This window comes from Bos indicus x Bos taurus, chromosome 12 (genome assembly GCF_003369695.1).
Source record: "Bos indicus x Bos taurus breed Angus x Brahman F1 hybrid chromosome 12, Bos_hybrid_MaternalHap_v2.0, whole genome shotgun sequence".
NCBI classification, from domain to species: domain Eukaryota; kingdom Metazoa; phylum Chordata; class Mammalia; order Artiodactyla; family Bovidae; genus Bos; species Bos indicus x Bos taurus.
The window spans coordinates 86,639,418-86,664,197 of record NC_040087.1 but is presented as its reverse complement, the minus strand read 5'-3'; the positions used below and the strand labels follow the sequence as shown (position 1 = coordinate 86,664,197).

The 24,780-nt window shown below is 43.6% G+C and overlaps 1 protein-coding gene and 1 long non-coding RNA gene across 5 annotated transcripts; both read right to left on the bottom strand.

The window, feature by feature from the left end:
• Window positions 1–306: 306 nt before the first annotated feature.
• UPF3A (UPF3A, regulator of nonsense mediated mRNA decay) lies at window positions 307–19,292 on the bottom strand. Of its 4 annotated transcripts, none has more exons than XM_027558079.1 (10): window positions 19,029–19,291; window positions 17,713–17,819; window positions 15,998–16,104; window positions 14,690–14,788; window positions 14,475–14,585; window positions 10,990–11,045; window positions 10,754–10,900; window positions 5,407–5,567; window positions 4,108–4,402; window positions 307–1,342 (listed from the first exon to the last, which is right to left on the bottom strand). In XM_027558079.1, exons 1-10 carry the CDS (start codon window positions 19,230–19,232, stop codon window positions 1,103–1,105), a joined length of 1,527 nt encoding a protein of 508 aa, XP_027413880.1. In that variant the 5' UTR covers window positions 19,233–19,291; the 3' UTR covers window positions 307–1,102. The 4 variants fall into 4 exon arrangements, with proteins under 4 accessions (XP_027413880.1, XP_027413879.1, XP_027413882.1 ...); XM_027558078.1 differs by having other exon boundaries at window positions 10,742–10,900; window positions 19,029–19,290; XM_027558081.1 differs by lacking the exons at window positions 15,998–16,104; window positions 19,029–19,291 and having other exon boundaries at window positions 10,742–10,900; window positions 17,713–17,794.
• Window positions 19,293–21,474: 2,182 nt separating this feature from the next.
• LOC113902602 lies at window positions 21,475–23,648 on the bottom strand. Its single transcript, XR_003513873.1, has 2 exons — window positions 23,554–23,648; window positions 21,475–22,266 (listed from the first exon to the last, which is right to left on the bottom strand). It is a non-coding gene; the product is annotated as an uncharacterized LOC113902602 (long non-coding RNA).
• Window positions 23,649–24,780: the final 1,132 nt, after the last annotated feature.

Genomic DNA, 24,780 nt, shown 5'->3' with positions numbered 1-24,780 from the left:
GCTGCTTTTTCCACTATGATGGCAGAGTTTAATAGTTGTTACACAGACCTTATCGCCTGTAAAATCTAAAGTGTTTACTATCTAGCCCTTTTCTGCCAGAGTTGAAGCTGCTAGGTCACCTGGATCTCACTGAACCCACAGCAAGCCCTCCTCTCCACCCCCACCTCCTGAGTCAAGAGCTAGAGCACAGCAGTGCTGGCAGACTGACTGCCCACAAGCAAGGAGCTTTCTCACAACAAATCTCAGTTTCCTGAGACATATTTTATATCTTATAAGGAATAATCAAAATATTCAGATGATTACAGCTACATTTTAAAAAGCAGTTTTTTAATCAACAGTCTACATAGGGAAAGTATCATAACTGGAGTTCAAATTCATAGCAACTAAAATTTTTATTTAATAAATGGTACAAAGCACAGTGCCAAAAACATTAACATTTAAAATTTCACCAAAAGAAAAAATACTATAGAATACACAGTTGCAAAAAGCTACATTAAGTTATTTTACAACTGCCTCAGGCTGCAAAAAGAAAAAACCCAATGCCATACCTAAGTTATCCCTCTCTCAAAATAATGCCATTTATGTTATAAACCATGAGCACCCCATCAAAAGACTGGAACTGTTTTTGTTAATTCTGTGGCCATATTGTTAAAAGGGCAACAATTTGGGGCTTTATACGGAGTTAGAGTTCCTATCAGAGGGACAACGGCACCACGGCCGTAGTGAATCCTCACGAAAGGAGGTACATGAATGGCTGAATTACAGGAGTTACAAGCGATGAGAGCTGCTCACTTCCCACAGAAAACAACAAAGGCACAAGATAGACCGTTTGCTCACGAATGTGTAAAACTCAAAGTCCACGTTATTCCCACAACATGTTGAAAGGGCTTCAGAATTCACACAATACTAGTTTTCTTTTGGTTCTGGTTAAATTATATATACCAGCTTATAACAGAAATGGTAAAATCTGTAACTCTGTTCAAAGTTTTAAAAGATTACTTAAGAATGGTTTCTTGTATTTCTATGCCACCTTTATAGTTCTGCTTTCTCATTTCTTCATTAGTAAATTCAGTGTGCAGGTTTTATCCCAGGCTAATGTAATTTATAACTTCCGGAAGGAACGCCCTCTCGAATCCACAGAGCGTTGAGGTGGGGAGCCCCCACCCACGTCACCAACATGCATGTCGCCCCACACCGCCTCTTCGCTCTTCTCAGCTAAAGCCACCGTTGAGTCTTCCGCCTCACCCCTCCTCCCGTCGCGGCCCTCCTCAGGGTGTCTTCCATCACAGTCACAGGCTCGGATGCGAGCTCTGGGCTGGTACAGCTGCAAGCCTGGCCGGTCCTGCCAGGACAGAAGGCGTGTTACTCTTCCAAGGGCCAGAAACACAGGTTGGGGCAACAGCTCTATTTTAGGCCCTGATAATCCTAATTATCTAAAGAAAATCAGTCTAGCAGGTAAAAATCAGCCTTTTTCATAGCACTATCTCAGAAACTAGGCATTTTGAGATTTTAAAATAGGCCATGAAAGAGAGTATTCAAAATAACTTGAAAGTAGTCTCTGAGAAAGTGTTATTGCTGAAACCTAGACCACTCTGTGGAATTGGTACAATCATGGCATTCCCTCCTATTGTGAGAGGTGAAAACTCAAACACACTCATTACAACCCTTCAAACTCACCATGCACGGTGGATGCAAAATTGGAAACAAACTAAGACATGGCCTTTGAGCTATGAGCTGAGCAGTCACACATTTGTAATAAGCTACAATTTCTGTGTACCTTATTCCTCCACTGTCCCCTTTATAGAAAATACTAACCAGTTATCATACTAAACTCTTAGAGGTGGTGGGATAAAAACATGACTGAATAAAGTACATGAAATGAAATAAAACTGCTTCAGGGCATGGGAAAGCAAAGCCAGGGAAGGACAAAGCGATCCTGCAGGCCAGGACCGTTGAGGCCAGCCAGCCCTATGGGAGCTGTATGTGTGCCTGGGCAGAACAGCAGCCTTGGCCACCTGAGGGGCAATGTGACTCGGGGGGCATGTCTTATGCTGTTTCTCTAGGGCTCACCACTCACCTTTACCCACCACTCCTGGGCTGTGTGTGAAGTCCCCACAGTCACTACTACCGTGGGGTTTACCAGAACGTCCTTTTCCTTAATATCAGCCTGGTCAATGAGAAGAGTGGGAAAGAGCTTGGTAGGCCTGTGTAGCCTATCACACTCTTTCCCACACTCTTGGATCAGAAAAATTAATACTGCTAAAACGGCCACACTAGCCAAAGCAATCTACAGAGGTAATGCAATCCCTATCAAAATACCCATGATATTTCTCACAGAACTAGAATAATCCTTAAATTTATATAGAACCACAAACAGCCCAGAACTGCCCAGGCAATCCTGACATAAAAGAACAAAGCTGAAGGTGTAACCCTTTCAGATGTCAGACTATACTACAAAACCACAGTAATCTAAACATTATGGTACAAAAACCAGACATATGGATCAACGGAACAGAGTAGAGGGCCCAGAAATAAACCCACACATCCATAGTTAATTAATCTAAGCCAAAGGAGGCAAGAATACACAATGGAGAAAAGACAGTCTCAGCAGCAAGGGGTGTTGGGGGAGCTGGACAGCTACACACAAATCACTGAAATGAGAACATACCCTCACACCATGCACAAAAATAAACTCAAAAATTGTTTAAAGACCTAAATATAAGACATGACATCATAAAACTCCTAGAAGAGGACACAGGCAAAACATCCTCTGACAAATCATAGCAATATTTTCTTCGGTCAGTCTCCCAAAGCAAAAGAAAATAAATAAATGAGACCTAATTAAACTTAGATGCTTTTGCACAGCAAAGGAAACCACCAATAAAAAACCCCTACAGAATGGGAGCAAATATTTACCAATGATGTGACCAACAAGGGGTTAATAGCCAAACTACATAAACAACTCATATAACTCAGTAAACTTATGTATTACTTGTGTGAAAAGTATTATAAGCCTATTACAACACAGTACTACCTAGCCAATTGTGTTAGTTGGGTACCTGGGCTAACTTTGTTGGACTTAATGAACAAACTGGACTTAATGAACACACTCTCTGATGGGAATTTGTTCGTATGTGGGAGACTTACTGTAGTCAAGGTATGGAAGCAACTTAAGTGCCCATTGACAGATAAGTGGATAAAGAAGATGTGGTACGTATATACTATGGAATATTACTCAGCCATAAAAAGAATGAAACAATGAACATCTGCAGCAACGTGGATGAACCTAGAGATGATTGTGCTAGGTGAAGTAAGTCAGACAGAGAGAGTAACTATATGATCACACTTACAAGTAGACTCTAACAATAATATAAATGAATCTATATACAAAACAGAAATAGACCCACAGTCACAGAAAACAAACTTACGATTATCAAGGGAGAGAAAGAAAGAGGGAGGGACAAATTAGGAGTATGGGATTAACAGATACAAACTATTAGACACAAAATGGATAAGCAACGAGGATTTACTGTATAGCACAGGAATTACATTTAATATCTTGTATGAACCTATCATGGAATATAATCTGAAAAAAATAACCAGTTCGCAGTATACCTGAAACCAGCACAATATTGTAAATCAACTAAACTTCAATTTAAAAAACCAGAACACTGTTAATAACGTAAAAGGAAGCACCAAGACATATTTTCCTTACTGTCTTAGGGGTAAAATAGATAATCTTTCCATTACTTATTCTTAGGCAAATAGTGTGAATGTGCAGTTTTATGCTAAATAAAAGGGTTTTGTGGGTTTTTTTTTTTTCCTTTCTTGGTTAAAAAAAAAATCAATTCTCTGAGTATAGGAGATGCTGGTTTCATCTCAGGCCCTGGTACCCTCTCACTTGACAAGAATCACTGCTCTACAGACACAGCCTTTCAGGGTCTAAGACACTGTCAAAGCCTGTGGTCCTGCATCTCAAGACACCTCAAGACACTTGGTTAAATAAAACATTTTTGTTTGGAAAAGCAGCTATAAGCCTGCAGGATTATAGTTAATAGTTTGAGCAGATGAAATAAATGGAAGATTATCCCTGAAGAATAAAAGAACCTTGTTTCCTGTGCGCTCCTTTCTGGGTGCCGGCCGGTCTTCACTGTTCTCCCTTCCCGGCCTCTCTGCTGCTTCCACAGGGCAGCCCCTATCCTGGCTCCCTCTTCTCGCTCCGTCTGCGGCCGACCCCTTCCCCCGTGCCAGCTCTTCTCCATTTCTTCCCGAACATTTTTCCAGCTCATGGTGGGCTCTGTGTTTCCTGCTGTCATCCAAGTGGCATTGCTGTGCTTCAAGTTCTTTTTCTCGGGATCTTCTCTCCTTATCCCTTTGCTCTTTATCACTGTCATTTTGTGACCTGTGATTCAACACAAATTATCAGTAACCTTACATAAACTGCCTGACAATTATCTGTCTTCCCTTCCAGACTCCAAGTTCAGAAACAGGCAGGGAACATATAGTCTGCTCATCACTGTTGTGCAGGTTTGCACATGATGGGCACACGACAGATGCTCAATAAGAAACTTTGGAAAAGATGAATAAACAAGAGTAGTAACAACATTTACTCTTACGTTTGAGTGACATATATGTAATAGGCACTAAACTAAGGTATCATATACACACACACACATTCTTGTAATTCCTAGTAAATATAACCCTCTGTGTTTTTTTTTTTTATAGATAAAGCAAATGAGACTAGAAGTAATCAAGGGACTTTCCTAGTAGACCAGATGAACATCCATCATGACACAGAACTGTCAGTTTGAGTTTCTGTTCCAAGCAGAGCTAAAATTAACTTAAAAAATTAACACATGAATATATCAAACTGTTAAATGAATATTAAGTAAATAAGTTGCTGCTTCAGTTCAGTTCAGTTCAGTCGCTGCTTAGCTCATCTTAAAGTCTTTCTCTGCATGAGCCCCACATACCATCTGTGGCTCCGCACACGAAGGCAGCAGGGCTCATGGAACAGAAAGATCTGCAAGCACGCATCTGTGCCGGAAACAGGACAAGAGCACAGAAGAGAGCTACAAACCAACAGAGACCCCTGAGGAAGAGAGTGAGAAGAGAAGACGGACAGGCAAAGGCAGGGATCCAAGAGGAGCAGCAGAAGAGTGGACCCTGGAGGCAGGACACTCCCTGCTTGAAGATAGCCTCGGGCTGCAGACTGACAGTTCACCATCAGCATGACCTTGACCACAGAGGCAAAGGTGTGGACAAGCGCATCCCAGCAAAACTCCTGAATTCCAAGCATATTTTTGAAATATAAGCATTTACTCACACTGCAGAAGGCGACACGACCACAACTTGATGACAACTTCAGGTGCGGAACATGGTCAGAGAAACAAGAGCTCGGCTCACCTCTCCCGGAGCTCCTCCAGCGAGCCCTCTGGGGGCTTGGGCTTCAGGACCACCGCACTGGGACAGGGCTCCCACTTCCCGTCTCCAGGGTCAGTCTCCTCCGCTCTTTCTTTTGGTTTCTCAGTGCTCGGCTCCTCTCCCTTTTCTGGTTTTTTGAGAAGCTGAGAAATTATAATGCTAGTAAAATACCACTTTAAGAGTATATTAAAAAGAATGTATTTAATAAATAATTTAAAATATACACCAATATCGAGCCCAAATGTTTGAATAGCAAAAAACATAAGCTAAAGATCCAATGAGCAGGTTTTTGGTTGAATATACACGGGAACATTCAGTCAATGAGGCACTTTGTAGTTATGAAAAACAATTTAGGGTAATGTGATAAAAAGATATTATATAAATGAAGAAAAGAATGTTACAAAGCAGAATGATCTGATTCCTATTTATATGTTGATTCACAGATATATTAATAGAAAAATGTCTAAAAGGCATGCAATAGTGTTATTATTTTCAGTTAGCAGAAATGAAATGATTTTCTTTCCTTTCATCTATAGGTTCTAGTTTTTCTAAAATGAACACATATTATTTTTATAATACAGTAAAAACTTTTTAAAAATGTTTTACTGTTGATGACTTTGAGAATAGTTTTCAAACTACCTATTACTCTCTTTCTCGTAACAGACTTAGCAGTAACGCTGATACACTGCTTCTGGTATGAAATTGGACCTTCCTTCTGTTCTTATTCTTTGAACTTTAGTACTACAGGCAGGGTCATGAACTTAAGTCTACATGTAAGAATTTTGCTCTCACTTATAAAAGTGAACTTATTTAAGTTGTGGTATAGGAAAACTATACACAGACATATTTCACTAAATGCGATCATTTAAGAATGAAATACAGACTGTCAGACACAATTGTGAAAGTTGCCTCTCATCAGAGATTACCTGCCTATGGAGAATCCTTTCAGGTAACAGTCTATCTTTTTTTAGTTTAAAAAGTAATATATGCAAACCACAGGGAAATGCAATAGTGAATGTCTCCATCAATCCAACTAGTAGTTTATGCACCTACAAACTGTTGTAACAATATTTCTGAAACCAAAGAGTTTTTCCAACACCAGTTCTGACAGCATCTACCTGGGGTCAAGGTCAGACCCCATGGGGCCGTCCCCACGTCAGAGGCCAGGTGCTAGTCCCAGGCTGTCACCAGTACTTGTGACTGACAGGCTATAAATTCAGGGAGTTCTTCAATGAGAATGACTCAGGGAACTCAGGAAGCACTTTACTTACTATCACTGGTTTGTTAATGAAGAGTACAACTCAGGCCCAGCCAGCTGGGAGAGAGCTCGGGGCGTGGTACCTGGGAGCAGTCTGAGGCCTCCCACCTCCACTCTCTCGGCAGCAGGATGTGTGTGTCCACCAGCTAGGTTGCTCTCCAAACCCCACACTTCAGGACTTTTATGGAGATGCCATTCCATAGGCATCATCAATTGCACCTCTGGCCACTGATGACTGAACTCAATCTCCAGCCCTTTCCCTTGTGGGAGGTGGGGACGGCGCTGGAAGTTCTAACCCTGTAATCACGCCTGGTCTCTCTGGTGACCAGCTTCCATCCTGAAGCCATCCAGGGCTCCAGCCACCTCTTAGCTCTTAGCATACAGGACATTCCTATCGCTCCAGAGGTAGCAAGGGTTTGATGAGCTGTGTGCCCTGAACTGGGGAGGAGAGCCCAGGCTCAGGGCTAGGAATGCAGTTGTGTGAAACAAGGGCCCACAGTCAGGGCCTCACACTTGATGTTCTTGCCAAGGCGGTGGCATCTCCAGAGTGGGAGAACCGTAACCACAGTGACGAAGAGTGAGCCAGATAATCTCAGGAGGTTATAAAATGCTATAGACACATAATAAACAGAATACAAGTACAAAGAGGTGTCGGGGAGGGTGGAGGAATGGTTTCTCAAGGGGTCAGGGAAGGGCCCCCTGCACAGACAGGATGTGCCCAGGGAGCAGACAGCGAAGGGAGCCATCCTGAGAGGGCGTGAATCTGGCGGCGGGCGCGGAGGAGCTCCCTGTGTGGGAAGCGGGGGAGGGAGCACAGAGGGCAGCAGGGAGGGAGCATAGAGGACAGCGGGGAGGGAGCACAGAGGGCAGCAGGGAGGGAGCATAGAGGACAGCGGGGAGGGAGCACAGAGGACAGTGGGGTGGACAGCAGGGAGGGAGCGTGGAGGACAGTGGGGAGGGAGCACGGAGGACAGTGGGGTGGACAGCAGGGAGGGAGCATGGAGGATAGTGGGGAGGACAGCAGGGAGGGAGCACAGAGGACAGCGGGGTGGACAGCAGGGAGGGAGCACGGAGGACAGCGGGGAGGGAGCATGGAGGACAGCGGGGAGGACAGCAGGGAGGGAGCATGGAGGACAGCGGGGAGGACAGCAGGGAGGGAGCACGGAGGACAGTGGGGTGGACAGCAGGGAGGGAGCACGGAGGACAGCGGGGAGGGAGCATGGAGGACAGCGGGGAGGACAGTGGGGAGGGAGCACGGAGGACAGTGGGGTGGACAGCGGGGAGGGAGCACGGAGGACAGCGGGGAGGGAGCACGGAGGACAGCAGGGAGGACAGTGGGGAGGGAGCACGGAGGACAGCGGGGAGGGAGCGGGGAGGACAGTGGGGAGGGAGCACGAGGGCAGCGGGGAGGGTGCACGGAGGACAGCGGGGAGGACAGCAGGGAGGGAGCACGGAGGACAGCAGGGAGGGAGCGGGGAGGACAGTGGGGAGGGAGCATGAGGGCAGCGGGGAGGGTGCACGGAGGACAGCGGGGTGGACAGCGGGGGTCAGGGCATGTGTGCCTCGTCCAGTCCACATCCATGCTTATAAACTGATCTCACACACCTGTTCCTACAGAGCTTCGTGGAAAAGATCACACAACGTTTTCAGATAATAACCTACAACTTACAAAGTTTTCAGGAATTTCATTTGTGACTCTGGCAGCCTGACTGCCTTCCTCAACGTGAGCTCACCGCTTAGTCCTCTGAGGAGAATGAACCACTGGGCTGCGTATTCTCTTTATGGTAAAAAGGGCCATGAGGACCTCTCTCTGCCTCCTCACTTTTAGGTTATCAATATAAATTCTTTTGGTCTTTCTTTACAGATTTTATTTTTTAGGTTTCCTTTTTTTAAAACTTGATCTCCCCAGAGGAATCTTAGGTCAGAGATCCCCACACTGAGCACATGCTCATAAAAGGCTCCCCTTGGAGTCGGATACGTACTGTCAGATCAGAAGCCCAGATCAGATCAGACACTCAGAGGACAGAGCTGTGGACGACTCGTGTCAGTGGGGTCTAACCTGCCACCAGGATTCTGTTTTACCAGATTCAATAAGACTAAGTCTTTCTCCTGCTGTGCCCATGTTTTGGCTTCTTTTTCTATGTGAAGAGTCCTACAGTTACTTTTACTGACATAATTTGTTTTTATTTCTTTAGCTTATTTTGATTTCTAATTCCATATTCAAACATGTAAAAATAAAATGTTCTACTTCAAATACCATTAAGTCTTACTTAAAATTATAGTCAAAATTGTAGGCTACAAGTTTCAATGATTCTTCCTGAAAAAGTCTCAAAGCTGTTGAAAAAACCACTTTTGAGAATATCAAGCATTAAGTGCTATTACATTTTGCTGAGAAAGGTAAAGGAAAAGAAGGTTAGGCAATATCTGCATACCTGCGAGCGTAAGGTCTGCATTAAGGATACACCTTCCTCCCCTCTGGTCACGACAGAGCTGACATTCTACAATGACAAAGCCCTTCCCATAGTATTGCAGCTTCGTTTTATTATCCTTCAAGGGCTGTTAATTTGTACTGTTGAGACTATGTAAGTTTGTTATAGGAAGTATATCAGCTACATTTCTACTATGAATAGTTGTGCTCACACTAAACCACATGGACAAACAGGAGACACTCTCTGAGTTATTTTCAGGGGACACCCTTGCTTTGCCTGTTATTAGGTCCATGCCCTGGCATAAGCAAGATAGACAATCTTCACTTAATAATCTTGATTGTGCTCCTCAATTTCATCAATATTATTATCAGGTTATAAGATTTTAAAGCTACACAGATCTGTAAGAACTGTCATCAAAGCCAAGATGAAGGAAACCACTCTGTCCGACTTCTTGCTCATCTTGCATGCTGAGTGTATCTTTGCAGCAGATGTGCTGGAACAACATAACCTGGCCTACACCGTCCATCAGGCTGAGTTTTTCAGCAAATCCTTAAACTTAAGGAGACACATTTCAAGGAATGGTCTTTGGAAATCGTTATGCAGGAGTGCTGTTCATCAGATGTTTCAGGCTCTCCTCCTGATGCTTCTGCTGTCCTTCAAATTGACATTAGGTAGGGATGTGCCTTTCAGTGGCCAGTGAAATGCAGCAGATAGAAAAGGTTTAAGAACCAGGGTGCAATCTGCTGTGTTACACACCTCCTCCTCCGTCAGAAAGACTGTGGAAGCAAATGCAAGATGGAGCCTCCTCAGCTTGGGTCCCTGGAGGGCCATGATGAGCAGTGCACAACAGACACGTGATATGAGCAGGAACAGCTGCATGAATCCAGTGAGATCCTGAGGCTACTTTCACTGCAGCGTCACCAAGCCAGTCCTGACCGACACACGTGGCTGTGTGTTTTACAGGCAAATCGTTAGGAGATTCCCTTCAATGCTAGTGAACCCCATATGAACACCTATGAGAGAAAAGGCCTAGAAAAAGCTTTGCTTTCCTTGAAGAAACGGTGTGTTTTCTCCTCATGGATAATGAAAATGTTTCTCATCAACTTTTCTGATTGCTGAGCGTTATCAGCAACTGATCTGTTGCTCAATTATGGCAACTGTGATCTCTTTCCTTTCCTCTCCACCTAGTTCCCACCTGGTCCTGACCTTTCATTTTTTTCCCTTTATATTACATGATTTTAATGAATCCTTAAAGGGCACTTTAAACACTTCATTGAAGAGGTAAGATGCATGATAGGTTGGAATCTAGACTGAGTTAAAGTCACCTGAGCAGAATACTAAGAAGGTAATGGCTGACCCCAATTGGGGAGTAAATTTTACACAGAGAAAAAACCTAAATCACCTTGCTAAATGAATGCGTCAGTCAAAGAAAAAACCGGGGAAGAGATGTAGAAACCATTGCTGCTACCACAAAAGAAATGACACAACCAGTTCTATGAGTCAGCCTGCATACAGAAAGGCAGTATACACAAAGCCAGCGGGTTTCAAACATGCAGTTTTTTAGTTAGGAAATCTTTCTTGAAGGGCAAATCTAAGCAGAAGCCCACTCTCTGACACTCCTGGAAGTTACCTTCATCCTTACTTCCTTCTCCGCCATTTTCTTCTGTTTTTCTGCTGCTTTCCTCCTGCACTTCTCCTCCTCCCGCCGCCTCCGCTTCTCTTCTTCCCGTAGGCGCTTCTTTTCCAGCTCCCTCCTCCTCCGCTCCTCTCGTTTTTCTTCTCGAATTCGCTAAAGATGTGGAAAGTGTGTGTATAAACTGTCTGCACAGACATGATGGAAACAAGAAGGCTATTCACAGGGTAAAGAGCCAGACCTACCTGCTTCTCTAATTTTCTGTTCTTAATATATTCCAAGAGAGGTGTGGTTCTTCTAGCTAAAATACAAACATTGCAATGTAGTCTTTAACTGTAAAATAAGATTTCCCTATTTTAAATACTTGCTTTCAATTCAACCTTTAAAACAAGGGAAGAATATATAATTTTAAAGTTTACATGAGCGTTCATTTTATCTGGGGGAATTCTTACTCTATCTCTATAAAGTCAAGGAATTTGGAGCTACTGACAGTTACACATACTAGGCATTTAATTCCTTATTCTTAAAGGAGTCTTATATATTACCCAAAAATGATATAAAAGCAAAATAGCAAAATGAATACATTAAACTTTCCAAATATTCCATTTATATACAGACGGCCCTCACATCATCAGTTCTGCATCTGCAGATTCAACCAACTACGGATCAAAAATATTTGGGAAAAAATTTACAAAAAGTTCTAAAAAGCAAAACTTTGAATTTGTAACTCAGTGGCAACTATCACAGCATTTACAGTGTATCATGTATTATAAGTAATCCAGACATGACTTAAAGTATACAGCAGAATGTGTGTAAGCTGCATGCAAATATAACACAATTTTATAGAGGGGACTTAAGCACCCAGATTTTTGTATCCATGGGGTGGGGGCAGGGCTGGAAATGAGTGAGGACTCTGCTCTGCACTGTGGAGGTTCTGGGCTTGTCAGCTGCTGCAGGGCTGAGACCTACAGGGGAACGGGTGGTAGGGGGGTAAGGGGGGTTGATACGAAGACTCCACCTGCCTTCCCTCCTTTACTATAAACACCTGCCTTGTTTCTTCAGAGGCCTGATATGATGGGTAAGTGACACCCTATATAAGAAAGTGCTTTGCATGCTCAGTTGCACAGTCATGTCTGACTCTTTGCCACCCCATGAACTGTGTAGCCCACCAGACTCCTCTGTCCATGGGGTTTTTTAGGCAAGAATACTGGAGTGGGTTGCCACTTCCTCCTCCAGGGGATCTTCCTGACCCAGGGATCAAACCTGCATCTCCTGCATTCCAGATGAATTCTTTACCACTGAGCCATCAGAGAAGCCCCAAAGAAAGTGCTTTACAAACCATAAAGGTGCATCTTTTACTAAAGAGAACATGCATGGCCATGTAGCCCTGATTTAACCTACAGTAGAACAGTCCCCACTTACTAGGCTCGGCCACAACCACCTATGAGGAAGCAAGTCCCATAGCTGCTAAGTCTCAGAGCTGGGACCTGGGCCCAGGTCTGTCTGCTCTAAAGACTCTGACAGGCCAGCACTGAACTGCAACTTCAGAGTGAACTAACACTTGCACATAACTCACATGGCTCATACTTGAGCCTAAGAATCCACTAAAGGTTAGAACCTAAGAAAAGGAAAAGGCATTCGCCATGAATTTCCTGATTAAGTTTACATTTAAATAGGCATAAACAGGAAATCACAGAAACAAGGTTCTACAGGCTCCTCTGGGCTCATGGATTCTAAGCCACATTTATTCATTTAGTAAATAGGTACGCTGCATCTCCTATGCAGCAGACACTGGGCAAGGCACTGGGAACATAGAAGACAACTGGTCTCTCCTCTGCGAGAGGACGGCTGGACTCTGTGGGACTGTGAGTGTGTGTGTGTGACCAGCAGGCAGATATCCAACTGCCCAGAAGAAAAGGTCCTGCACAAGGGTGCTTAAGAAGAAGTGGTAAAGAGATGGGAGGGGGAGGAAGTTGAGTTTATAAATAATTTCTAGTTTGCTTCCTTGTTTAGCTCTTCTTAAAATCACTATATTCTACAGCGAAACTGCAATTTTCCCTCAACACTGTTTCTTCTCCACCTCAGTCAAGGTGCCGTAAACCACTGACCTGCTCAAGTTGAGCACCTGGAGGCCATGATTCTTTCTGCTGTCTCACCCCCACACCCAGTCCTTAGCCAGTCCTGTCAGTTCGACCTCCAGAACACATGCTGACTCTGCAGGACTCATCCAGCCACCTTCCCCAAGGACAGCAGAGCCTCTAAGCAGAGTCCAGCTTCTCCCATCTTCCGCAGCAACCAGAGTGATGGGGAAAAATAAATCAGACCAGATCACACCCTCGATGGGTCTCCAGCCCATTATGCAACAGCCCTGCCTCTCCAGCAACTCTGCCTCTTGCCCGCTGTGTCCAACCACGCAGGCCCAGAGTGCCAGCCTCCAGCCCTCTCCTTCTATCTCTTGGCTCCATTGGACTTGGCTCAAATATAGTCCCGGAGAGGTCTTACTCTCTGTCCCGATACCCTGCTCCATCATATCTGTGGTGCTTCTCACAAGAGGAGATGTTGGGCCTGAGCGTTTCTGCTTGTGTTTCCTCCAGTCGCCCCAGTGCGCGGGCAGCTACAGAGAGGGGACGCGTGTGTCCTGTTCTCACACTGCCCCGGACCCAGACTCAGAGTCGATACCCAGTCAACATGAGCTAAGCACATCTCCATAAATACTTCAGTGATTAAAGATCCTTCCAGCCACACATTAAATCATCTCTTATAAAATATAAAACTTCACTATTAGACTAATGAAGAACGTTTCAATAATGTTAGCCTTTCTTACTAATTTATGCAACACATATTTACCAAATACCTAACTTGTCCAAGAAATGTATCATGTGCTGAGACTACAAAGACAAAAATATCATTCTGTTGTGGGGGTGGGGAGCAGGGAAGCAGAATGAGAGGAGAATTAATGTAGAGAGAGAGAACAAAGAAGATAAAGTATAACAGTGTAGCCGTTCTGTCTCCTAAGTCTTAGTGGATAAGCAGGAGGTAGGCATGGGAGGGGAGGGCAGAGGAGTGTTAGGCAGTAAGGAGGCCCCAGACCCAACAGAGGTGAGGAGGGAGACACTTCACATGTGTTTGGGAGTGACAAGCAGGTTGCCTGCTAGAGAAAGGAGTTCCATGTCTACCCTTAATCTTCGGGTAGATTGCTACTAGGGTACAGCCACTCCCAAAATAGACCACCTGTGGGGAGAAGGCTGAAGGCCAGGTTCAAACCAGACCCAGCACTCGGGCTGGGCTTATCCTTGCATCTGCCTCACTTGCTCAGGGGCTGTGACAGTTTTGAATGATGGCAAGATGACATCACTCTTAAGCAAAGCATCTCATTACCGTGGCTGCTCTTTGCAAAGATAACTGGCTTCAGCTCTGAGACAAGCTTCCCTGATGCAGCCCAGCACACAGCACTCAAATGTCTTCTCAGCTGCCAATTCAGAGCATCAGAACTTTGAAGCAGAATGACCATAGCTGAAAACTCAGGTGTTCTCTCTCCACCGACAGATAATCAGAAATATTTTCCCCATTTGCCATGTTGACATCCTTTTCCTTTTGTCAAAACTGGGGAACACTCTATATTTCTGCCAAGCCTGTCACATGCATCCATTTTTTATAATAATCATGAAAAAGAAAAATATACTCTATAAATATATATCTTAATAAAGAGAAAAAAATGAGCAAAACAGACCAATAAGTTCTCGTGTCTTTGCCTCTATGTCTCCCAGAAGAGTTTCAGGACTGACACTAGTTTTCTCCTCCTCCACACAGTAAGTTTCTAAAAATTTCTTATACTCTGGGTCTGTAAATTAAAACAGAAAAAAAGGAATGTATGGGAAAGAATTATATTTGACCACTGTGCTTAATTTCAAAGCTTCACAATCCACTACTTGAAAAAGGACTCACCATCTTCAATGCTTCCGGTTTTGGCATCTTTTTTCTTTAGCTTCTTTTTGGCTATCTTCTGGAATGGAGCAAATTCTACCACTGCAGGATATTCTAGCCCTTTAACAGGAAACAAATTACAAAAGCCATTCTGAAATGGCTTTTCTGTATTCGTTTTTAAACAATAATCTAGCTTACTTAAGCATTCAGCATAGCATTGATAATGTTACTATTTAAACTATAATTTAATTATACTTTCAAATAACAGTAATCTTAGCATATCAAGCTCCAGATTTAAACAAAGAATTAGCAATTATTTAGTAAATAAACTAATTGTAGTTGTGGTTACAACTACTGGAGATATTACAAGACTGGAGATATTCAAAATTCATTAAACTATATACCTTAAAGTGGTACTTTGTAATCACATGTAACTTATACCTCAATAAACCTCTTCACCCTCCCACCAAAGAGCTTATTTTGGGATACCTTTAAATAGCTTTCCTAGTCATAGCTTATATTTTTTAATTTTAAAGGTTAATTCAATGATCAATCTATTATATGAATTCGAGGAAGTGACATAGTTTACAAGAGACACTTATTTAAAGAGAGGGTTTCAACGGATGTACATGATATTCAGGTAAGATTTGCTTCATACAGAAAATTCAGAATGAAAGTAACTTTAAACTAATTTTGTTGTTATATTGGGGTGGGGACAGACAGAAAAGTTTACTAAGAGAATCTGCTTAATCAAGAGATGAAACACTTCTACCTTGGTACCAAACCCTTTAGCCACTTCTATATCTGTCAGATGACTGATATTTTAACTCTCATTTATCTGCAAGACACTTTTCTATATTTGCATTATACTCAATTATGCAGAATAAAGTCAAGAACCAGGAGAAGAGTAGGGCTTCAGACAGACAGGGACAATGTCTGATTCACTTTTCATGCTGTGTCCATAATGCCTAGTACATAGCACTAGGATAAAATAATTTAGTTTGCATAATATAATTAATTTTACTTATTCAGAAAAATTTTACGTAAAATAGTAAAGTTTACTTATCCAGAAAACTCATTATGAGAAAAATTTCACTGTCCAATGATAATTCCTAAGTAGATTGTCTACACAAAATTGCTAGAATTCTTTGGGTTATATATAATTTTAATTTTCAACATAAGCTCATAACCACAGTAACATAATCAAAGTTTAAGAAGTTATTTTAGATTAGCATCTATGGACTCAATTAAAACTCACAAACATCTAACAAAACTTAATTAATGTACTCAGAAATTATAATGAAGAGTTTAAAAAGCCAATGACCCAACCTTTACTATCAATGAAGATATATCCATCAAAACGATCTCTAAAAAGAAGGATGTCATCTGGATTTCTAAAGTTAATGTATGCTCTTGAGTAGAGATGAGGATAAAGACTGAAAGAAGAGACAACAATGAAAATAGTAAAAAACTTAAGACCAAAACAACTTAAGACTTATTTTAATTTTTTTTCTTTTCTGGATACAACAAACTATTTCAGATAAAACCTTTATGCCAAAGAATCATTTCTCAGTTAATTACAACAATCTGGGTACTCTTCATCAAAAAAATCCAAACAAAATATTAACTGAGATTTTTTTTTTAAGATTTCAGAGATACTTTAGGTTGGTTTCTCTACTGCACAGAGCCAGGGTTAAAATACTAGTTCTCAGATGTAGGAAATCAAAGGAAGGTTATTCAGAGATCATTCCTAATCATACATCATGACTACAACACAACCCAGTCATGATTCATTCAGAGAAAACATTATATTGTAAAGAGATCCCTTACAGATTTAAAGAGCATTGTTTAGGTTATCTTAAAAGGGTATTTATTATAGCATGCAGCATGGGATATACAGAACTAAACCTTTCTCCTCCATCTCACAGTTACCAACGTCCTTCATAGGCAGGAACTTTCAATCCCATTTCATGGATGAGAACACTAGAACACTAAGGTTTGGAGAAATCAGGTACCTGCTGAGGGAGCTGTTGGTAAAAAGGTGGGGCTGAGATTCCAATCCGAGTCACTCTGAGTCCAGTGCCTGACCTCCTTTAACTGTAGCCTAAACTTTAGTTATTTGAAAAAATCGTGTTTATGTTGGCTTTTTAAGAAAAACACAAATCTATATTTACCTGTGATACTTTTCTCTGACTGAACTGACAGTTTTTACTGAAAGGTATTTATTCAAAAGGAAAATATGTATGACTGCTATAAATGAGAACTCATGATATTGAAGAGAAAACTAATACAGATAATGTGAAGTCACTAAGAAATCACATAGTGAAATTCACTAAATTCTAGCTGATCTGTCCCCCTATTGGGCTAACTTGAGGTCTGCTCTTTTTTAATAAAAAGTAGATATTGAACTGTTAAAGCATTGACAGAAACATCTTACTACCAAGCTGCAGACGAGAATAGAAAGAGACATAACTCAGCAGAGGTGGCTGAAAGTAGGGGTGTCAGTCCTGGAAGGGAGCACTGGGGGCTGAGCTACATGGGTGTGTTCACCTGTAACAACTCATTAGCTTATACATCTATTATTTATTCGTTTTCCTTCTTATATTTTAATACAATTTATTTCATATAAAAGGTAATATTAAAGTTTACTGATATCCAAAACAAAATTAAGTAATATGGTGTTAGACTGCTTTTCTTTTTAGACTATGTTGATGCTATGGAGATACTCAAATCATTTTAAGGGAATTTAGTAATTCGACTACTTGGAAATAACTTGAAGAAATAATGATCTGCACTGATTTCTGCGTACGTGTGGGAAAGACATTGAAACAGAGATGGCTTCTATTATCTATACTACTTTACCACCCAACAACAGTGCCTCGCTCTTTTTTTTCCCCCCTTTTCTTGGCCCCACGGCACAGCCTGTGGGATCTTAGTGCCCCGTTCAGGGGTTGAACCGGACGGGCAGTGAAAGCTCGGAGTCCTAACCCTGGACCGCCGAGGAATTCCCGCTCGGCCTCCTAAGGCTGGTGAGGTCTTCTCACCTGACATCAGCAGTAAAGAACTCGAAATAATCGTGTGCAGGCAGCGGGTGCAGCTGCTGTTCCAGCTGCTCCTTGGTGAGGCTGGGGGGAAGCCGCCGGATGACCACCTGGGGAGAGAGGTCGCTGGTTGGATTCATTAGAACCTCATGAAGCTTCAGCTACTAAGTGGGACACGACTTAGCGGCTAACCAACAACCACCCGGATCCCGGTCACCCCGTTTCGGCTCGGAATATCCAGCTCGGAGTATTTTAGGATATCATTGTTGTGAGAGGTGGACCGTAAAGAAGGCAGAACACCAAAGAATTGATGCTTTTCAATTGTGGTGCTGGAGAAGACTCCTGAGAATCCCTTGGACAGCAAGGAGATCAAACCAGTCGATCTTAAGGGAGATCAAACCCTGAATATTCACTGGAAGGACTGAAGCTGAAGCTCCTGTATTTTGGTCATCTTTTGCGAACAGACGACTCATTGGAAAAGTCCCTGATGCTGGGAAAGATTGAGGGCAGGAGGAGAAGAGGGCGTCAGAGGATGAGGCTGCTGGACAGCTTCACCGCTGCAATGAACATGAACTTGGGCAAACTCTGGAATATGATGAGGGACAGGGAGGCCTGCCGTGCTGCAGTCCATGCGGTGGCAGAGTCGGACACGACTGGGCGACTGAACAACAACAAATATCCTAAAATGCGTGAAATATGCGCACGGAGAACAAGGCTGTCAAAAGGGTAACGAGGGCTCAATAGTCTAAAAGGGATCGGTGAGGTCAGAAAAGGCTGCGGACAGTAGCACTTCCCCAGGCAATGGTCATTAAAGCCAGACAGCCAGCCGCCCGCACTGCGGCCCACGCGCTCAATACGACGCGGTCGGGCCCCAACAGGCGGCGCCGCGGCAGAGCGCCCGAGGGGCAGCGTCCGCCGCCCGCCCGCCTGCAGCCCCGCAGGACCCGCCCGGCTCTCCTCAGCGAGGAAAGCTACTTCGCGGCACTGGCGGGCCCCAGCGTCCAGCCTCGCCGGGAAACACCCACAGGCTGAACTGACTTTTCTTCCTCCAGAGTCAGAAAAGTCGAAGTGAAAGTCGCTCAGTCGCGTCCGACTCTTTATGACCCCATGGGCTGCACAGTCCATGGAATTCTCCAGGCCAGAACACTGGAGTGGGAGCGAGTACGCTGCAGTGGGCAGCCAATCGCTTCCTCGCCGCCCAGACGCCGCTGTCCGCGGTGCTGGAGAGCCAGCGGCCCCGCCCCCTGGCCCCTCACTGCTCAGGGCAGTCTCTTATCGCGAGGTTTGCCGGCCCCGCACCGCCCCCGCACCGCCCTCACTTTGCTCAAGACCGTCCTCTTTTCCTCGCGAGGTTTGCCTGCGCCGCTCCCACAGCTGGAAGAGGAGGCCAGCGGCGCTTCGGCCTCCCGCCGCGGAGACTCCCGGCGGAACTGGCTTTCTGCGGATGATGGTTTCTCCCTCCCGCTCGGACCCCGCGTAGCAACGGCCACACCGGGGCCCCCGGCTCCATCCTCCGAGCGCATCCGTACCCCACGCGGCGGTGCCGCCGCTTCCCGTCAGAGCGGAAACCTCGCGAGAACTGGGCCGCCCCCACCGTTGTGAGGCCACAAGTCCCCTCCCCCGCCCCGGGCTCCGCGTCTGCGTCCCCTCCCGCCGCCGGGGCCGGAGACGCGGGCGAGGGAGGGGCGCGCGCGGGCCGGAGGCGGACCCGAGCTGCGCTGGGCGGGCCGTGGGCCTGGAGCCGCGGTCAGCGGGAAATCGGGGCGCGAGCTTAGCCTCAGTAAGAGCTTTGAACGGGGCGGGGCGGAATGTCTCCCGCGGAGAAGAAACGTTCCAGAAAATTATACACGCGCGCTTGACAGTGTTTTTTTCAGGCAAGAATACTGGAGCGGGTTTCCATTTCCTACTCCAGGGGATCTTCCCGACCTAGGGATCCAACCTGCAGTCTCCTGCATTGACAGGTGGATTCTTTACCACTGTGCCACGTGGGAAGCCCAATAGTGTTCACAGCCTTTTATTTTCCAAGGAAATCTGAACCTTTCGTCAGAGAATACCAGTTACATTTAAGAAAAAGCAAGGAAATGACAGCACAAATCAGCACATGGCTTTCCCCTACGAAGTAGAATGCATGCCCCAGAGTTGAGAGAAGAAATGGGCCGCAAAGAAGTTTCAATTCACCTGCCCTTAGTGTTCAGGTTGCAGTGACTAGAGTAACTCAGACGCTCAGCACTCACAAAACAGGGCCTCAATGTTTCCAATATAATCTTCACTCATTTTTTGAAGCGCTCAATGGGACAGCAACCATGTTTCCCTTTGGTTAGAATAATTCATATACAGGTTGATTTTTAAGTGCCATGTCTTTTCATATTTTCGACTTAATCATGTTGACTGTATTTTTTATTCGTAGCACCTTCCCAGTACTTCAAGTACAAATGAGAATGGAGTAACTGAGGCATTAAGAGAGAGGGGAGTCGCGGGCAGCCACTGGGAGTAACCCAGTTTTAACTCAATCCATTTTAACTTTATCCAGGTTTAACTCAATCCAGTCTTTTATCCCTGAACCACTCGCTACCTATGAACAAACTCGAAATGGGTCGTTTTATTTATTTTTGGTTGGGCTGAGCACCAGCTCTAGGCTTCAGTAGTTGCAGCTCCCTGGCTCCAGAGTACAGGCTCAGTAGTTGTGGTGCACAGGCTTAGTTGCCTCGTGGCATGTGGGATCTTCCAGGGCCAGGGATCAAACTGGTGCCCCTGCATTCTTAACCACTGCAGCACCAGGGAAGCCCAGAAATGTGTCATTTTAAATGAGCTAAAAAACTGAAAAAAAAAAAGTTCCAAAACCAAGTTCTCAAAAACCCCAGCAAGGGGGCAAGGAGTCGTTTTCATTGTTTCATTAAGTCTAAAGGAATCCTATATATGTACACATGCATGTGCACACATGTTCACACGTATGGATGTGAGAGTTGGACTATAAACAAAGCTGAGCACTGAAGAAATGATGTTTTTGAACTGTAGTGTTGGAGAAGACTCTTGAGAGTCCCTTGGACTGCAAGGAGATCCAGCCAGTCCATCCTAAAGGAAATCAGTCCTGAATATTCATTGCAAGGACTGATGCTGAAGCTGAAACTCCAATACTTCGGCCACTTGATGCGAAGAACTGACTCATTGGAAAAGACGCTGATGCTGGGAAAGATTGAAGGCAGGAGGAAAAGGGGACAACAAAGGATGAGATGGTTGGATGGCATCATTGACTCAATGGACATGAGTCTGAGCAAGTTCCAGGAGTTGGTGATGGACAGGGAAACCTGGCACGCTACAGTCCATGGGGTCGCAAAGAGTTGGACGCAACTGAACAACTGAACTGAACTGAAAGCAATCCTATAGGAATAAACTATGATGAAGTTGCACACACTAGATCAATAGTTTCCTTGTCTGTCTCCAATCAACTCTGTATTGAAAGCCTAGTTATGCTGATCAAAAGCTTTTATTGTGACAAAGAAAGTGAAAGCTGCTTAGTCCTGTCTGACTCTTTGCAACCCCATGGATGATACAGTCCATGGAATTCTCCAGGCCAGAATACTGGAGTGGTAGCCTTTCCCTTCTCCAGGGGACTTTCCCAACCCAGTGATCAAACCCAGGTCTCGCACATTGCAGGTGGATTCTTCACCAGCTGAGCCACAAGGGAAGCCCAAGAATACTGGAGTGGGTAGTCTATCCCTTCTCCATCAGATCTTCGCGACCCAGGAATCAAACCAGAGTCTCTTGTATTGCAGGCAAATTCTTTGCCAACTGTGCTATGAGGGAAGCCAAGGAAAATGCAGTTGTCAGATAAGAGAGTTAATTACATCCTGAGGGTGGAAGGTAGGGGCAAAATGGGCTGATGGTGAGAAATGGCAGAATTTTATAATTCATGTTTGTGTAATGAAATTATTCTTACATAAAATTTTATAATACAAATTCAAGACAGTGAAGGATACACACTTGTAAAATCGCTTATGATTTTACATGAAAAAAAAGTACAGCTGAAAGAAAATCTAGCTTCCTACACATTACCGAGCATGTTTTGTTTAAAATACACACAGAACTACATCCAAAACAAAAGCAGTATTACGTAGTCTCCAAATGTCAGGGAACCTAGCCCTAACTGAACACTCCACCCATGAACATGGCACTGGTCACAGGAAGGGTTACATTTTACTCCAGAACACAGGTCTAATGGATGAATGACAGTAGCTTAAAGCAACTGGTGACCATTACACTCTTATTTTTCTTCAAAGATGACAACACGGTCACTTTAAAGTTGGCAGGAAGGCTGATATTTTAGGAAACTATGCATTATTACGAAATACTAGAGCTCTGAATCGTAACAGAAAAGTACTTGGCAGAACAATTACACATTACCTGTTTTGTTTTGTTTTTTTGACACTTTCTGAAGATTAAACACTGATATTAAACTGCTGTTGATGTGGAAAACGGCTTAGTCGAATGTCTTGAAGCTCTTAAAGAACTGTCAAGGAGGTCATGGCTTAATTATGAGGTGTTCACTTTTCCAAAAAACTAAAAAAATAACACCACATGATCAGTGAAGAAACTAAATGAAGCAATGTTATCATCTGGTGGACAAAAATAAATGCGCAGACAACATGACCCTATTGTGTAGAAAATTCTAAAAAACGAATACACACACACAAATTAAAGCTAAGATACAAATTCAGCATACAAAGTCAACAAACAAAACTCAGTTATTTCTATACACTAGGAATGATACAATCCAAAAAGGAAACTAAGAAAACAATTCCATTCCCAACGGTATTATAAAGAATAAAATAATTAGGAATAAATTTATCCAAGGAGGTAAAAGACAATGAAAACTGGAAAACATTCTTAAAAGACATTAAAGACAAATAAATGAAAGCTCATCCTGTTTACGGGACAGACATAATACTCAGATCCCTATCAAATTCCCAATGGCTTTTTTTCCACAAATGAAAAAAAATCTAAAATTAATATGGAAATTCAAGGGACTATAATAGGCAAAACAACCCTGAAAAAGAACAAAGTTGTAGGACTCAAACTTCCGAATTTCAAAGCTTCCTACAAAGCAACAGTTAACAAAACACTGGTACTAGCTTAAGGATATGCACATGGACCAGTGGGACAGAATTCAGAGCCCAGAAATAATTCCTTACATTTATCATCAATTCAACCCTAACCCTAACCTATTTTAAAGTGAGCAAAGTATCTGAACAGATCTCTCCAAAGAAGATATACAAATGGCCAATAGTACCCAATCAACATGACTGGTCATAGGGAAAGGCAAATCAACCAAAATGAAATTTATCACTTCCACCTACTATGGGAGCTAGAGTGAAAAAGCAACAGTAAAAAGCATTGTGAGGATGCAGAGAACCTGGAACCCTTGCGCAGTGGTGGTGGTAATGTAAAATGGTACAGGCACTGTGAAGTCTGCTGTCTCTCAACCACAGTATCATCACATGACCCAGCAATCCCACTCCTAGGCATAGACCCAAAGGACTGAAAATGGGGGCCCAGACAGACAAGCACACAGCCACGTTCACAGCAGCATTATTCACAGCAGGCAGAAGATGAAAGCCACCCAAGTATCCGTCTCTTGACGGATGCAGTAAATACACACGTAATGGAATGCTGTCCAACTGTAAACAGGAACAAAGTTTTGAAAAAAGCTAAAATATGGATAATCCTTGGAAGTATTATGCTAGAGTAAAAAAAGAAGACACAAAAGGACAAATATTCTATGATTCCACTTATATGAAATTATCGAGAATAGGCAAATCCAGAGACAGAAATCACATTAGAGGTTACCAGGTAATGTTCAGCGCTGAGTCTCTCAGTGGTGTCTGACTCTTTGCGACCCCAGGCTCCTCTGTCCACAGAATATTCCAGGCAATACTGGAGTAGGTTGCCATTTCCTCCTCCAGGGGATCTTCCCAAACAAGGGATCAAACCCACACTTCTTGCATCCCCTGCACTGGCAGGCAGATTCTTTACCACTGTGCCACCGGGAAACCCGGGGCTGAGGGAGAGACAAGTGGGGAGTCACTGCTCAGTGGCTAGTTTCTGTTTATAGAGTGATGGAAAAAAGCTGGAAATAAATGCCACTAATTATACACTTGAATAAAAGGACTACCTATGCCCATATGCACACATCCCTTACAGAAAAATGGGAAAGAAAGCAGAGTTCCCATACATTAACTGCTCCCCTCCACCGGATCCCTATCTTGCATTAATGTGATACAGCTGTTACCAAGAGTGATGCATTAGTGTTAACTCAAGTCCACAGTTTGTCACATACATTTTACCAAAATAAAGGAAAAATGCAGAAGAAAAACACAAACGGATTGGGGCAAGTGACAAGGACGGAAGAGCCAAGCTGAGAGAGTTCCAACAGCCAAAGCTAGAACAAACGAAGCCACAAGTAACATTAGTATAGAATTACAACCGAAAACAGAAAATATGTTTACACGAGTCAGTGCTGATAAATAAATGGGATCAATAAATAAAATGAATAAACAGAAGAAAACAGATGAAATCACCATCCACTCCAGGGGATGGAGCTTAACTTAAACCCTGTGTCTAACGGAGGGTAGACTGTACTTAATGATTTGTTTCTAAAGTGTGGAAAGGGGCGAACGATGACTTCTCAGAGGGCAGACGTGGCAGACTCCAATGCCACCAGTGATCAGGTTGACACCTCCTGTAAGTCATGCTGACAACACGCACCCCTGACACATGTGATGAGAAAGGTACCTCACACCTCAAACCCAACGCTCCAGTCCAATCAAGAGAAATACTTGAAACAAACCCAAACTAAGGGAAATTCTACAAAATATCTGACGAGTCCTCTTCAAAACTGTCCAGATCATGAAAGACAAGGTCTGAGACATCGTCACAGCCAAGGAGCCTAAGAGATCTGACAGCCTAGGCCTCCCAAATGCAGATGTGGAAAGAGGACATTCATAAGAAAACTGGTGAAATCCCAAACGCCTGGAGTTTGGTTACTGAAAACCAAGGTGGATTTCTAAGTTATGA